Here is a 17,849-nt window from a genome sequence, read left to right on the forward strand (position 1 = left end):
GCTCGCTGAGTGAGGTATCACCTTCTCTGAGTGAAGTGTCACCTTTGCTGAGGAGTCCCTTTTCCTGAGTGAGGTGTCACCTTTGCTGAGTGAGGTGTCACCTTTGCTGAGTGAGGTATCACCTTCGCTGAGTGAGGTGTCACCTTCTCTGAGTGAGGTGTCACATTCTGTGAGTGAGGTGCCACCTTCTCTGACTGAGGTGTCACCTACTCTGACTGAGGTGTCACCCTCTCTGAGTAAGGTGTCACCTTCGCTGAGTGAGGTGTCACCATCGCTGAATGAGATGTCACCTTCTCTGAGAGAGGTGTCACTTTCGCTGAGAGAGGTGTCACCTTCGCTAAGTGAGGTGTCACCTTCTCTGAGTGAGGTGTTATATTCTCTGAGTGAGGTGCTACCTTCTCTGAGTGAGGTGTCACCTTCGTTGAATGAAGTGTCACCTTCGCTGAGTATGGTGTCACCTTCGCTGAGTGATGTGTCACCTTCGCTAAGTGAGGTGTCACCTTCTTTGAGTGAGGTGTCACCTTCGCTGAGAGAGGTGTCACCATCGGTAAGTGAGGTGTCACCTTCTCTGAGGTATCACATTCTCAGATGAGGTGTCACCTTCTCTGACTGACGTGTCACCTTCGCTAAGTGAGGTGTTACCATTGCTGAATGAGATGCCACCATTTCTGAGTGAGGTGTCACCTTCGCTAAGTGAGGTGTCACCTTCTCTGAGTGAGGTGTTACCTTGTCTGAGTGAGGTGTCACCTTCGCTCAGAGAGGTATCACCTTCTCTGAGTGAGGTGTTACATTCTCTGAGTGAGGTGTCACCCTCTCTGAGTGAGGTGTCACCCTCTCTGAGTGAGGTGTGATCTTCCCTAAGTGAGGTGTCACCTTCGCTGAATGAGGTGTCATCTTCGCTGAGTGAGATGTCATCTTTGCTGAGTGATGTGTCACCTTCGTTAAGTGAGGTGTCACCATCTTTGAGTGAGGTGCAACTTTCTCTGAGTGAAGTGTCACCTTCTCTGACTGAGGTGTCACTCTGAGTGAGGAGTCACCTTCGCTGAGTGAGGTGTCACCTTCGCTGAGTGAGGTGTCACCCTCTGTGAGTGAGGTGTCACATTCTATGACTGACGTGTCACCCTCTCTGAGTGAGGTGTCACATTCTCTGGGTGAGGTGTCACATTCTATGACTGACGTGTCACCCTCTCTGAGTGAGGTGTCACATTCTCTGGGTGAGGTGTCACCTTAGTCAAGTGAGGCGTCACCTTCGCTAAGTGAGGTGTCACCTTCTCTGAGTGAGGTATCATCTTTGCTGAGTGAGGTGCCACCTTTGCTGAGTGAGGTGTCACCTTTGCTGAGTGAAGTGTCACCTTTGCTGAGTGAAGTGTCACCTTTGCAGAGTGAGGTGTCACCTTTGCTGAGTGAGGTGTCACCTTTGCTGAATGAGGCGTCACCTTCGCTAAGTGAGGTGTCACCTTCTCTGAGTGAGGTGTCACCTTTGCTGAGTGAGGTGTCACCTTTGCTGAGTGAAGTGTCACCTTTGCTGAGTGAAGTGTCACATTTGCTGAGTGAAGTGTCACCTTTGCTGAGTGAGGTGTCACCTTTGCTGAGTGAAGTGTCACCTTTGCTGAGTGAAGTGTCACCTTTGCTGAGTGAGGTGTCACCTTTGCTGAGTGAGGTGCCACCTTTGCTGAGTGAAGTGTCACCTTTGCTGAGTGAGGTGTCACCTTTGCTGAGTGAAGTGTCACCTTTGCTGAGTGAGGTGTCACCTTTGCTGAGTGAGGTGCCACCTTTGCTGAGTGAGGTGTCACCTTTCCTGAGTGAAGTGTCACCTTTGCTGAGTGAGGTGTCACCTTTGCTGAGTGAGGTGCCACCTTTGCTGAGTGAAGTGTCACCTTTGCTGAGTGAGGTGTCACCTTTGCTGAGTGAGGTGTCACCTTTGCTGAGTGAGGTGTCACCTTTGCTGAGTGAAGTGTCACCTTTGCTGAGTGAAGTGTCACCTTTGCTGAGTGAGGTGCCACCTTTGCTGAGTGAGGTGCCACCTTTGCTGAGTGAAGTGTCACCTTTGCTGAGTGAAGTGTCACCTTTGCTGAGTTAGGTGTCACCTTTGCTGAGTGAGGTGTCACCTTTGCTGAGTGAGGTGTCACCTTTGCTGAGTGAGGTGTCACCTTTGCTGAGTGAAGTGTCACCTTTGCTGAGTGAAGTGTCACCTTTGCTGAGTGAGGTGCCACCTTTGCTGAGTGAGGTGCCACCTTTGCTGAGTGAAGTGTCACCTTTGCTGAGTGAGGTGTCACCTTTGCTGAGTGAGGTGTCACCTTTGCTGAGTGAGGTGTCACCTTTGCTGAGTGAGGTGTCACCTTTGCTGAGTGAGGTGTCACCTTTGCTGAGTGAGGTGTCACCTTTGCTGAGTGAAGTGTCACCTTTGCTGAGTGAGGTGTCACCTTTGCTGAGTGAGGTGCCACCTTTGCTGAGAGAGGTGCCACCTTTGCTGAGAGAGGTGTCACCTTTGCTGAGTGAGGTGTCACCTTTGCTGAGTGAGGTGTCACCTTTGCTGAGTGAGGTGTCACTTCTATAATGAGCTTCTTTTCTCTCTCCTGTTAGTCTCCAGAGGTTTGTGTCAGCATATGAAAACACTCAGGTTTTCTTTCTTATTTTCACCCCAATGGACCCCAATGGAAATAAGTCACTCTGTCTGACTTTTTTGGGTTATCCTAGGTTCTCTACACATATGCTGCTATGTATGATAATTCTATGTAACTGTATTGTGTATACCTGAATAAATTTACTTACTTACTTACTTACTTACTTATTCACTAGAATTCCTACATATTTTCAATCATGCATTTTATTGTGAAGTTTCATGAGAGCGAGTCTTCCTGACATACCTGAGTCTACTGCAGCTGGCTGCATCAGAGCCAGTCTTCCTGACATACCTGAGTCTACTGCAGCTGGCTGCATCAGAGCCAGTCTTCTTATCATACCTGAGTCTACTGCAGCTGACTGCATCAGAGCCAGTCTTCCTGACATACCTGAGTCTACTGCAGCTGGCTGCATCAGAGCCAGTCTTCTTATCATACCTGAGTCTACTGCAGCTGGCTGCATCAGAGCCAGTCTTCTTATCATACCTGAGTCTACTGCAGCTGGCTGCATCAGAGCCAGTCTTCTTATCATACCTGAGTCTACTGCAGCTGGCTGCATCAGAGCCAGTCTTCTTATCATACCTGAGTCTACTGCAGCTGGCTGCATCAGAGCCAGTCTTCTTATCATACCTGAGTCTACTGCAGCTGGCTGCATCAGAGCCAGTCTTCTTTTCATACCTGAGTCTACTGCAGCTGGCTGCATCAGAGCCAGTCTTCTTATCATACCTGAGTCTACTGCAGCTGGCTGCATCAGAGCCAGTCTTCTTATCATACCTGAGTCTACTGCAGCTCGCTGCATCAGAGCCAGTCTTCTTATCATACCTGAGTCTACTGCAGCTGGCTGCATCAGAGCCAGTCTTCTTATCATACCTGAGTCTACTGCAGCTGGCTGCATCAGAGCCAGTCTTCTTATCATACCTGAGTCTACTGCAGCTGGCTGCATCAGAGCCAGTCTTCTTATCATACCTGAGTCTACTGCAGCTGGCTGCATCAGAGCCAGTCTTCTTATCATACCTGAGTCTACTGCAGCTGGCTGCATCAGAGCCAGTCTTCTTATCATACCTGAGTCTACTGCAACTGGCTGCATCAGAGCCAGTCTTCTTATCATACATGAGTCTACTGCAGCTGGCTGCATCAGAGCCAGTCTTCTTATCATACATGAGTCTACTGCAGCTGGCTGCATCAGAGCCAGTGTTCTTATCATACCTGAGTCTACTGCAGCTGGCTGCATCAGAGCCAGTCTTCTTATCATACCTGAGTCTACTGCAGCTGGCTGCATCAGAGCCAGTCTTCTTATCATACCTGAGTCTACTGCAGCTGGCTGCATCAGAGCCAGTCTTCTTATCATACATGAGTCTACTGCAGCTGGCTGCATCAGAGCCAGTGTTCTTATCATACCTGAGTCTACTGCAGCTGGCTGCATCAGAGCCAGTCTTCTTATCATACCTGAGTCTACTGCAGCTGGCTGCATCAGAGCCAGTCTTCTTATCATACCTGAGTCTACTGCAGCTGGCTGCATCAGAGCCAGTCTTCTTTTCATACCTGAGTCTACTGCAGCTGGCTGCATCAGAGCCAGTCTTCTTATCATACCTGAGTCTACTGCAGCTGGCTGCATCAGAGCCAGTCTTCTTATCATACCTGAGTCTACTGCAGCTCGCTGCATCAGAGCCAGTCTTCTTATCATACCTGAGTCTACTGCAGCTGGCTGCATCAGAGCCAGTCTTCTTATCATACCTGAGTCTACTGCAGCTGGCTGCATCAGAGCCAGTCTTCTTATCATACCTGAGTCTACTGCAGCTGGCTGCATCAGAGCCAGTCTTCTTATCATACCTGAGTCTACTGCAACTGGCTGCATCAGAGCCAGTCTTCTTTTCATACCTGAGTCTACTGCAGCTGGCTGCATCAGAGCCAGTCTTCTTATCATACCTGAGTCTACTGCAGCTGGCTGCATCAGAGCCAGTCTTCTTATCATACCTGAGTCTACTGCAGCTCGCTGCATCAGAGCCAGTCTTCTTATCATACCTGAGTCTACTGCAGCTGGCTGCATCAGAGCCAGTCTTCTTATCATACCTGAGTCTACTGCAGCTGGCTGCATCAGAGCCAGTCTTCTTATCATACCTGAGTCTACTGCAGCTGGCTGCATCAGAGCCAGTCTTCTTTTCATACCTGAGTCTACTGCAGCTGGCTACATTAGAGCCAGTCCTCCTATTATACATAAGCCTACTGCAGCTGACTACATCAAAGACAGTCCTCCTATCACAGCTGAGTTTACGGCAGCTGGCTATATCAGAGCCAGACTACCTATCATACTTGAGTTTACTGCAGCTGGCTACATCAGAGCCAGTCTACCTATCATACCTGAGTCTGCTGCAGCTGGCTACATCAGAGCCAGTCTATCATACCTGAGTCTACTGCAGCTGGTTGCATGAGAACTAATATACCTATCATGCCTGAGTCTACTGCAGCTGGCTGCATGAGAGCCAGACTTCCTATCATACCTTAGTCCACTGTAACTGGCTGCATCAGTGCCAATCTACCTACCATACTTGAGTCCACTGTAGCGAGTCTACTGCAGCTGGCTGCATCAGTGCCAGTCTACCTATCATACCTGAGTCTACTGCAGCTGGATCCATCAGAGCCTGTTTTCCTATCATACCTATGTCTACTGTAGCTGGCTGCATCGGAGTCAGTCTTCGTATCATACCTGGGTCTAGTGCAGCTGGCTACATTAGAGCCAGTCTTCCTATCATACCTGAGCCTACTGCAGCTGGCTACATCAGAGCCAGTCTTCCTATCATACCTGAGTCTACTGCAGCTGGCTGCATCAGAACCAGTCTTCCTATCATACCTGAGTCTACAGCAGCTGGCTACATCAGAGCCAGTTTTCCTATCATATCTGAGCCTACTGCAGCAGGCTACACCAGAACGCGTCTTCCTTTCATACCTGAGCCTGCTGCAGCTTGCTACATCAAAGTCAGTCTTCCTATCATACCTGAGCCTGCTGCAGCTGGCTACTTCAAAGCCAGTCTTCCTATCACTCCTGAGCCTCCTGCAGCTGATTGCATCAGAGCCAGACTTCGAATGATAGCCAAGCCTAATGCAGGTGGCTGCTTCAGAGCCAGTCTTCCTATCACACCTAAGTCTACTGTAGCTGGCTACATCAGAACCAGTGTTAATATCATACCTGAGCCTGCTGCAGCTAGCTGCATCAGAGCAATTCTTCCTGTCATTACTGAGCCTCATGCAGCTGGCTACATCAGAGCCAATATTCCAATCATACCTGAGCCTGCTACAACTGGCTGCATCAGAACCAGTATTCCAACCATAACTGAGCCTGCTGCAGTTGGCTGCATCAGAGATAGAGTCTTCCTATGATACCTGAGCCTACCGTAGCTGGTTGCATCAGAGCCAGTCTTCCAATCATACCTGAGCCTGTTGCAGCTGGTTACATCAGAGCCAGTCTTCCTCTAATACGTGAGCCTGCTGCAGCTGGATGTATTAGAGCCACAGTCTTTCTATGACTCCTGAGTCTACTGCAGCTGGTTACATAAGAGCCAGTCTTCCTATCAAACTTGATCCTACTGCAGGTGGCTACATAAGAGCCATTATATCTATCATACCTGAGCCTACTGCAGGTGGCTACATCAGAGCCAATCTTCCTATCATACGTGAGCCTACTGCAGCTGGCTGCATCAGAGCAAGTCTTCCTATCATACCTGAGCCTAGTGCAACTGGCTGCATCATAACCAATCTTCCTATCATACCTGTACCTGTTGCTGCTGGCTGCATGAGAGCCACAGTCTTCCTATGATACCTGAGCCTACTGCAGCTGGCTGAATCAGAGCCAGAGTTCCTATCATACCTAAACCTACTGCAGCTGGCTGCATCAGAGCCACAGTCTTTCTATCATACCTGATAATACTGCGGCTGGCTATATCAGAGCAATTATACCTATCATACCTGAGTCTACTGCAGCTGGCTGCATCACAGCCAGTCTTCCTATCATACCTGAGCCTGCTGCAGCTGGCTACATCAGAGCCAGTCTTCCTTTTATACCAGAGCCTGCTGCAGGTGGCTGCATCAGAGCGAGTCTTCCTATCATACCTGAGCCTACTACAGATGACTACATCAGAGCCAGTCTTCGTATCATACCTAAGCCTCCTGCAGCTGTCTGCATCAGAGCCAGACTTCGAATGATACCTAAGCTCACTGCAGCTGGCTGCATCAAAGCAAGTCTTCCTATCGTACCTATGTCTTCTGCAGCTGGCTACATCAGAACCAGTCTTCCTATCATTCCTGAGCCTGCTGCAGCTGGCTGCATCAGAGCCAGCCTTCCTATAATTCCAGAGCCTAGTGCGGCTGGCGGCATCAGAGCGAGTCTTCCTATCATACCTGAGCCTACAGCAGCTGGCTGCATCAGAGCCAGTCTTCTTATCATACCTAAGCCTACTGCAGCTGGATACATAAGAGCCTGTCTTCCTCTCATACCTGAGCCTCCTGCAGCTGTCTGCATGAGAGCAAGACTTCGAATGATATCTAAGCCTACTGCAGCTGGCTGCATCAGAGGAAGTCTTCCTATCATACCTAAATCTACTGCAGCTGGCTACATCAGAACCAGTCTTCCTATTATACTTGAGCCTGCTGCAGCTGGCTGCATCAGAGCCAGTCTCCCTATAATACCTGAGACTGCTGCGTCTGTATGCATCAGAGCCGGACTTCGTATGATACCTAAGCCTACTGCAGCTGGCTGCATCAGAGCCAGTCTTCCTATCGTACCTGAGCCTGGTGCAGCTGGCTGTATCAGAGCCAGTCTTCCTATCATATCTGAGCCTTCTGCAACTGGCTACATCAGAGCCAGACTTCCTATCATACCTGTGCCTACTGTTGCTGGATGCATCAGAACCAGTCTTCCTATCATACCTGAGCCTGCTGCAGCTTGGTACATCAGAGCCAGTCTTCTTATCATACCTGAGCCTGCTGCAGCTTGCTAAATCAGAGCCGGTCTTACCATCTTACCTGAGTTTTCTGCATTTGGCTGCTTCAAATCCTGTCTTCCTATCTTACCTGAGCCTATTGCAACTCGCTACATCAGAGCCTGTCTTACTATCATACCTGAGCCTGCTGAAATTGGCTACATCACAGCCAGTCTTCCCATCATACCTGAGCCTGCTGCAGCTGGCTGCATGTCAAGTATTCAAACAGGTTGTCCGGAACTTCCCAGCAAGACAAAGAACAGACGGTTATACCGAGTTATTACACAGCTTTTACATCACTGGCTTGCTGTTTGTGCCAGAAAATACACTTTTTTCTTTCATACCTAAACTTCTTTCCATCCAATCTTTGTGTTGCTACTGAGCAACATTGTGGAAGATTCCATCAAGATATCAGTACAATATAGGTAAGTTTTTAAGAATATAAGAAAGCAGGAACACTGCAAGAGGCCTACTAGCCTATGCGAGGCAAATCCAATTCTCCCACCTGCTTAAGCTAAAGCCTTGACCTCATGAGGTCAGACACGTCACTTATTAAGGGAGGAGCACTGCATCCGACCTTGTAGCACAAGCTAGTCAGGTCCAACTCACACCTACCCACACCCTCTCATGTATTTATCCAACCTATATTTAAAACTACAAAACGTCTTAGCGTTTATGACGGTACTCGGGAGTTTGTTCCACTCATCCACAACTCTATTACCAAATTAGTGCTTTCCTATATCCTTCCTGAATCTGATTTTTTCCAGCTTAAAACCATTGCTGCGAGTCCTGTCTATGCTAGATATTTTTAGCACGCTAGTTACATCCCCTTTATTAATTCCTTGTTGTCGATTTATACATCTGAATCATATCCCCCATAATTCTACGTCTTTCTAGAGAGTGCAGATTCAGGGCCCTCAGTCTATCCTCATAGGGAAGATTTCTGATACATGGGATCAACTTTGTCATCCTCCTTTATACGTTTTCCAGAGCATTTATATCCATTCTGTAATACGGTGACCAGAACTGTGCAGTATAATCTAAATGAGGCCTAACCAAAGATATATAGAGTTGAAGAACAACCTTAGGACTTCTATTATCTGTACTTCTTGCTAAGAAGCCAAGGATTCTGTTAGCTTTTTTTGTGAACACTAATGCACTGTTGTCTTGGTTTTAGATTACTGCTAACCAGAACTCATAAATCCTTTTCGCAATCCATAATATTAAGGTCTACATTATTTAGTTTATATGGGGCATGGTTATTTTCCTGTCCAACATTTGAAACTTTGCATTTGTCTATATTAAACTGCTTCTGCCACTTCTCTGACCACTGCATCAGTCTACACAAACCATCCTAGACGGCCTATTTTGGTGTCATCAGAAAAATTGCTTATGTTGCTATTTATTCCCTTATCTATATCGTTTATGTAAATTGTGAACAACAAGGGGCCCAACACTGACCCCTGTGGAACACCGCTTGTGATGTGCCCCCATTCTGATTTCTCCGCATTTATGCAAACTCTCTGCTGCCTTTTTGTCAAACATGCCTCAACCCAGGAAATAATTTCCCCTCCTAGTTCGTGTGCCTTAAGTTTCCTCAATACCCTCTGATGTGGAACTCTATCGAAAACCTTACTAAAGTCCATATACACAACATTATATTCAGTACCATGATCTACCTCCTCAAATACCTTAGTGAAGAAAGTTAGTAAATTCGTAAGACAGGAACGCCTCTTTGTAAACGCATGCCGAGATTCATTAATCAATTTATGTCCTTCTAGATGGCTACCAATTGCTTCAGCAATTATTGATTCCATAAATTTTCCCACTATGGAGATAAGGCTTATTGGTCTATAGTTCGAAGCTAAGGACCTGTCACCTGCCTTGTAACTAGGTATTGCATTTGCCATTTTCCATTTATCAGGCACTATGCTAGTTTGTAGTGATATGTAGAAAAGATCAGCCAAAGGTATGCTATGCTCCTCTTTACATATCTTTAACACCCTTGCAAACAGTTCATCAGGGCCTGGGGATTTGTTAGGTTTAAATTTCTCTATTTGTCTGAGAACCATATTACTAGTTACCGCAATTGTGCATAGTTTATTATCGTCCGGTTCTACATAATATATTATTTCTGGAATGTCGCTAGTATTTTTCTGGGTAAAATCTGAGAGGAATTATTGAAAATTTCACACATATCCTTATCACTGTCAGTGATCTGACTAGAGTTACTCTGAAGTGGGCCTATCTTGTCCACAGTCTTACTTCTGTATACCTGAAAGAACCCTTTTGGGTTAGTCTTCGAATCCCTTGTGACCTTCGCCTCATAATCCTTTTTGCTTTACTTATTCCTTGTTTTATTTCTCTCTTTAACTGAATATATTGATTTCTTAACTGCCCCTCCCCTCTTTTGATACGCCTGTTTATGCCTCTCTTTTGACCAATGAGATGTTATAATCTATTGTTCATCCATTTGGGATCATTTTTGTTAGATCTAATTTCCCTACTCGGAACAAAAGCAGTCTGGGCAGCTAGAACTATGCTCTGAAAAACGTCATATTGGCAACCAGGACCACCTACCTGACCCATAGTCAGGGCATCCCAATTTAGCCCACCCAGGTAATTTTTCAGTACCATGAAATCGGCCAAGCAAAAGTCTGGTATAGAGATTTGATTGCAGTTATCTGGGTAATTCCATGATATATTGAAACCAAGTGATTTGTGATCGCTTTCCCCAAGCTCATCATTAACCTCAAGATTATTAATTAGTGAATCTTTGTTGGCAAAAACCAAGTAAAGCAGGTTGTTTCTTCTAGTTGGTTCTGTCACAAGCTGTTTTAAAAATCAATCCTGAACCGTATCAAGAATGCCACGAGACTCAAGATTTCCTGTCACATTGTTCCAATCAATTTGTCTAAAGTTAAAATGTCCTATTAACGCAGCATTTTCATATCTAGATGCCTTATGAATTTCGTCCCATAGCAGCTTACTGTCCTCCCTATCAAGGTTTGGGGGTCTATAAATCACACCCAAAATTAACTGTAGCCAAACAGATTCTGTGTCCGATGTCTTACACAACAATTTAAATTATCTCTGACATACATTGCCACTCCACTACCCTTCCTGTTGACCCTGTCAGTATGGAATAGTTTAAAACCCTGTATCTTGCATTCAGAAGGCATTTCTCTATCTTTCAAGTTGAACCAGGTCTCTGTTATAGCAATAATATCTATATTACCTGCACTTGCAAGTAATCTTAGCTCATCTATCTTATTTCTTAGATTCCTACTATTTGTATAGTAAACCTTAAGGGAGCTAGTCACTCGTTGCCCTCTACTATCTCTCTTTGTTTGTTGATCAATTGCTTTGCCTTTACTTGCAACTTTATTTTGAATATTGTCTTTTAAACACATCCCTGAGGTATCCTGGTTATATCTCCGGGTTTCAACCCTAGTGCTGCAGCCTGATTGTTTCCCATGGACACCCATACATCTATAATCTGTCAGTTTAAAGTCCTAGACATGTCACAAATAACCCCCTCAATCGAACTGGCTAAGGCAACCACTCCAGCCCCAAAGAGACGAATCCTATCCTTGCATACATATCACGTTTTCCATAGAATACGTCCCAGTTATCAATGTATGGGATTGCAAGTTCCTTGCAATACCTGTCTATCCAGCAATTTATACCAATTGCCCTAGACATCCATTCATTGCCCACTCCCCTTCTAGGCAAGATGCTACATATGACTGGGATCCCTCCCTTAGACCTGACCACATCTACGGTTGACCTATACTTATCCAGCAGCTTCTGTCTCCTACCATTCCCGATATCATTTCCACCAGCACTAAGACAGATAATGGGCTTGTTCCCATTGTCTGACATATTATTATCCAACCTGCTGACTATGTTACCAACACCAGCTCCTAGGAGGCACACCTTCTCTCTGACCTTTCTATCTCCGTTACCAAAAGCATGGTCCATATATCTTACCTGTGAATCTCCCACAATTAGAATATTCTTACCTTGACAAGCAGGGGAATCAATGGTGCCTTTAATCTCACTAACCACTGAAGTACACTCGTGCTGGAGAACAGAGAATCGATTTCCTACCATCACATCTTCTCTATTAACCTTCCTTATCATCCTTCTTCCTGAATTGTGAACCACTTGCCACTTAGAGCGGCTGCCACTCTTCAAATCACTGCTGGTAACTTTTTCCTCCTCACCAGCTACAACCATCTCACACTCACTCCCAAACCCATCTAGACGAAGCTTCAGCCTCCTATTTTCCTCCTGAAGAAGTAGAATATCTTTCTTCAATACTTTAACGTGAGATTCTAAAACACTACAACAAACCATGGTGCTAGGTAACACCCCACGCTAATCCCAGACAGCTTGGGACAGGTATGAACACACGTGACCACTGACCTCAGGGGCGTTTCACTTCCTACATAATAATATTAATAATAATAATAATAATAATAATAATAATAATAATAATAATAATAATAATAATAATAATAATAATATTAGCTTAATTTACTACAAGTACATATACAAGGTACACAGGCTTAAATGACATCAGTGACATACTACTATATAGAAAGCTGTTTGTTATGCTGAGCATTTCGGGCAAATTAGGTCAGTTTTGTCCCAGGATGCGACCCTCACCAGTCCACTAACACCCAGGTACCATTTTTACACTGATGGATGAACAGGAACATCATGTGTCTTATGGAGACACATCCCTAATGTTTTCCAGCCGTACCGGAGTTTCGAACTCCGGACCTCAGTGTGTGAGGTGAGTGCATCAGTGATGGAGGGATGTGTGACCACTGTCAGGTTGGTGTCTTCACAGACACAACAATGTTAGTCAAGAGAGTAAAGTCAGAATACTTCAACTATCGTTAAATATTTTCTTCTTCCAATTAGAATATGTGACATAATATTCTTGAAGAACTGTTTAGCAGTTACTTTATAACGGAGAATAAGTTTTTAATGACTCATTATATTAAGTGTTGTTAATTTTGATAGAATATTATATACAAGTAAACAATACATAAAATTATATGTTTTCCAATAGTTAAAAATCCTCATGTTATATCTCCATTTCGACTTAAAATTAGTAATGAAGATGTTTATATTACATAAGAACACTTATATTTATCTAAGTTGCAGATCAAAGTATTTTTGATGTCCATTGTCTTCTATAATTACAATCATTTTAATATGAAATACATTATCAAAATTAGACAATGTAAACTTACCATCCTGAGATGTAACATTCCAGCAACTTGTGGAGGGACCATAACCAACATCTGTAACAGCTGCAACTTGTGCTGTGACGTTGGTATAGGGAGGAATGCCGAGCAGTGTGATGTAGTCACCCGTGATGGTGGTGTTAGTGATATCTGAACCAACGTCATCACTCCACAAGACGTCCCATGACAAGCTGATGTTGTGGCTGATAATTGGACAGGCAAAATCTACGTCTTGCCAGTACAACGTCATAGTTGTGCTTGTGATGTTATCAAACCAGCAACTTTGTGGTGGCGGCGGCACTGAGGAAAAGCGTTATAACGAGTGAAAAAAAATAATGTGCCGCTTTATGATAAAAAGAAAATTTAAATTGATGCTTCCATTGAAGTTAAGACTGTGAGAAGCTGCAAGAAATGTCTCATAATACAGGATGGTAATATGCCAGGATATAATTAGTGTAAAATAATGAATAAAATATATAATTAGTGAATGGCACTGTCACATAATATAGTCACGATGTTATTACAAACATGTAGAGTAATACCAGTGTAGGTAAACAACACCAAACATAAACACTATAATAATATAACAATATCATTATTTATTACAAGTACATGCACATGGTATACAGACCAGCTGACATCAGTGACATATTTCTATATGACGAGTATACAGGGAAAGAACAATGTAAACACAATGAAGGGTAAACAACATGGTAGGCGACAAACATGGAAGGTAAACAACATGGTAGGCGAAAATCATGGAAGGTAAACAACATGGTAGGCGACAAACATGGAAGGTAAACAACATGGTAGGCGAAAATCATTGAAGGTAAACAACATGGTAGGCGAAAATCATTGAAGGTAAACAACATGGTAGGCGATAATCATGGAAGGTAAACAACATGGAAGGTAAACAACATGAAAGGTTAACAACATGAAAGATGAACAACATAGAAGATGAACAACATAGAAGATGAACAACAGAAAGACCAACATAGCAAAAAAACACAATGGAATTTAAAGCCAAATGAAATTAAATGCTGCAAAGGTTTTTACATGTTACAAATTTTTACATGGAAGGTAAAAAATTAAAGAGAAAAAAGGTAAACAGTAGAGTAGGTGAATACAATCGCAGGTAAACTTCATGGCAGGTTCACAAAATGGAAGGTAAACACTATGGTAGACAACATGGAAGGTAAACACTATGGTAGACAACATGGAAGGCAAACACTATGGTAGACAACATGGAAGGCAAACACTATGGTAGACAACATGGAAGGCAAACACTATGGTAGACAACATGGAAGGCAAACACTATGGTAGACAACATGGAAGGCAAACACTATGGTAGACAACATGGAAGGCAAACACTATGGTAGACAACATGGAAGGCAAACACTATGGTAGACAACATGGAAGGTGAACACTATGGTAGACAACATGGAAGGCAAACACTATGGTAGACAACATGGAAGGCAAACACTATGGTAGACAACATGGAAGGCAAACACTATGGTAGACAACATGGAAGGTGAACACTATGGTAGACAACATGGAAGGCAAACACTATGGTAGACAACATGGAAGGTGAACACTATGGTAGACAACATGGAAGGCAAACACTATGGTAGACAACATGGAAGGTGAACACTATGGTAGACAACATGGAAGGCAAACACTATGGTAGACAACATGGAAGGCAAACACTATGGTAGACAACATGGAAGGCAAACACTATGGTAGACAACATGGAAGGCAAACACTATGGTAGACAACATGGAAGGCAAACACTATGGTAGACAACATGGAAGGCAAACACTATGGTAGACAACATGGAAGGCAAACACTATGGTAGACAACATGGAAGGTGAACACTATGGTAGACAACATGGAAGGCAAACACTATGGTAGACAACATGGAAGGCAAACACTATGGTAGACAACATGGAAGGCAAACACTATGGTAGACAACATGGAAGGTGAACACTATGGTAGACAACATGGAAGGCAAACACTATGGTAGACAACATGGAAGGTGAACACTATGGTAGACAACATGGAAGGCAAACACTATGGTAGACAACATGGAAGGTGAACACTATGGTAGACAACATGGAAGGCAAACACTATGGTAGACAACATGGAAGGCAAACACTATGGTAGACAACATGGAAGGCAAACACTATGGTAGACAACATGGAAGGCAAACACTATGGTAGACAACATGGAAGGCAAACACTATGGTAGACAACATGGAAGGCAAACACTATGGTAGACAACATGGAAGGTGAACACTATGGTAGACAACATGGAAGGCAAACACTATGGTAGACAACATGGAAGGTGAACACTATGGTAGACAACATGGAAGGCAAACACTATGGTAGACAACATAGAAGGTAAACACTATGATAGACAACATGGAAGGTGAACACTATGATAGACAACATGGAAGGTGAACACTATGATAGACAACATGGAAGGTGAACACTATGGTAGACAACATGGAAGGTGAACACTATGGTAGACAACATGGAAGGTGAACACTATGGTAGACAACATGGAAGGTGAACACTATGATAGACAACATGGAAGGTAAACACTATGATAGACAACATGGAGGGTAAACACTATGATAGACAACATGGAGGGTAAACACTATGATAGACAACATGGAAGGTGAACACTATGGTAGACAACATGGAAGGTGAACACTATGGTAGACAACATGGATGGTAAACACTATGATAGACAACATGGAGGGTAAACACTATGATAGACAACATGGAAGGTGAACACTATGGTAGACAACATGGAAGGTGAACACTATGGTAGACAACATGGAAGGTGAACACTATGGTAGACAACATGGAAGGTGAACACAATGGTAGACAACATGGAGGGTAAACACTACGATAGACAACATGGAGGGTAAACACTATGATAGACAACATGGAAGGTGAACACTATGGTAGACAACATGGAGGGTAAACACTATGATAGACAACATGGAAGGTGAACACTATGGTAGACAACATGGAAGGTGAACACTATGATAGACAACATGGAAGGTGAACACCATGGTAGACAACATAGAAGGTAAACACTATGATAGACAACATGGAAGGTGAACACTATGATAGACAACATGGATGGTGAACACTATGGTAGACAACATGGAAGGTGAACACTATGGTAGACAACATGGAAGGTGAACACTATGATAGACAACATGGAAGGTAAACACTATGATAGACAACATGGAAGGTGAACACTATGGTAGACAACATGGAGGGTAAACACTATGATAGACAACATGGAAGGTGAACACTATGGTAGACAACATGGAGGGTAAACACTATGATAGACAACATAGAAGGTTAACACTATGGTAGACAACATGGAAGGTAAACACTATGATAGACAACATGGAAGGTGAACACTATGATAGACAACATGGAAGGTGAACACTATGATAGACAACATGGAAGGTGAACACTATGGTAGACAACATGGAAGGTGAACACTATAATAGACAACATGGAAGGTGAACACTATGATAGACAACATGGAAGGTAAACACTATGATAGACAACATGGAAGGTGAACACTATGATAGACAACATGGAAGGTAAACACTATGATAGACAACATGGAAGGTAAACACTATGATAGACAACATGGAAGGTAAACACTATGATAGACAACATGGAAGGTGAACACTATGGTAGACAACATGGAAGGTAAGCACTATGATAGACAACATGGAAGGTGAACACTATGATAGACAACATGGAAGGTGAACACTATGATAGACAACATGGAAGGTGAACACTATGGTAGACAACATGGAGAGTAAACACTATGATAGACAACATGGAAGGTGAACACTATGGTAGACAACATGGAGGGTAAACACTATGATAGACAACATGGAAGGTGAACACTATGGTAGACAACATGGAAGGTAAACACTATGATAGACAACATGGAAGGTGAACACTATGGTAGACAACATGGAGGGTAAACACTATAATAGAAAACATGGAAGGTGAACACTATGGTAGACAACATGGAGGGTAAACACTATGATAGACAACATGGAAGGTGAACACTATGGTAGACAACATGGAGGGTAAACACTATAATAGAAAACATGGAAGGTGAACACTATGGTAGACAACATGGAGGGTAAACACTATGATAGACAACATGGAAGGTGAACACTATGGTAGACAACATAGAGGGTAAACACTATGATAGACAACATGGAAGGTGAACACTATGGTAGACAACATGGAAGGTAAACACTATGATAGACAACATGGAAGGTGAACACTATGGTAGACAACATGGAGGGTAAACACTATGATAGACAACATGGAAGGTGAACACTATGGTAGACAACATGGAAGGTAAGCACTATGATAGACAACATGGAAGGTGAACACTATGGTAGACAACATGGAGGGTAAACACTATGATAGACAACATAGAAGGTGAACACTATGGTAGACAACATGGAGGGTAAACACTATGATAGACAACATGGAAGGTGAACACCAAAGAGGGGAAAACAGCGTAGAAGATAAGCAACAAAATGTGACCATTTTAAGCAAACAAGATGATAGGTAAACAATTAGAGAAGTAAACATCAAGTTTGGTAAATAACTTAGTTGCAAGAGACAGAGCAAACACTGTACCTAAGATATTACCTGAGTCCAGTGTTCTACCGCTGTCATAGGTCAGGTATGACTCGCCCTCGTACACAGATACCGAAAATATATCATACGATGTACAAGGTTGTAAATTATTAAAGACGACTAAGGTTCGTTGTGTTTCTTGGTGTCTGTTATCAATATTCACGATGTAGTAGGGAGGAGGTTTATCAGGTGCATACCATGACACAGTGAGACTTGTCACACCTGCCGTCACTGTCACGTTCTGTGGTGGCCCACGACCTGAGACACACAATATTTTAAACAAGTTAG

The 17,849-nt window shown here is 43.7% G+C and overlaps 1 protein-coding gene across 4 annotated transcripts in view; it reads right to left on the reverse strand.

Moving 5' to 3' along the window:
• LOC128686543 (phosphatidylinositol phosphatase PTPRQ) overlaps positions 1-17,849 on the reverse strand; it is a 205,554-nt gene that overhangs the window by 100,860 nt on the left and 86,845 nt on the right. For all 4 annotated transcript variants that reach the window (XM_070084320.1, XM_070084319.1, XM_070084317.1 and 1 more), the window contains exons 3-4: positions 17,574-17,819; positions 12,865-13,158 (exon numbers count right to left, since the gene is read on the reverse strand). In XM_070084320.1, the coding sequence (XP_069940421.1) occupies positions 12,865-13,158; positions 17,574-17,819 (540 nt within the window). The remainder of the gene's footprint in view (positions 1-12,864; positions 13,159-17,573; positions 17,820-17,849) is intronic.

This window comes from Cherax quadricarinatus, chromosome 12, assembly GCF_038502225.1.
Source record: "Cherax quadricarinatus isolate ZL_2023a chromosome 12, ASM3850222v1, whole genome shotgun sequence".
In the NCBI taxonomy this organism is placed as follows: domain Eukaryota; kingdom Metazoa; phylum Arthropoda; class Malacostraca; order Decapoda; family Parastacidae; genus Cherax; species Cherax quadricarinatus.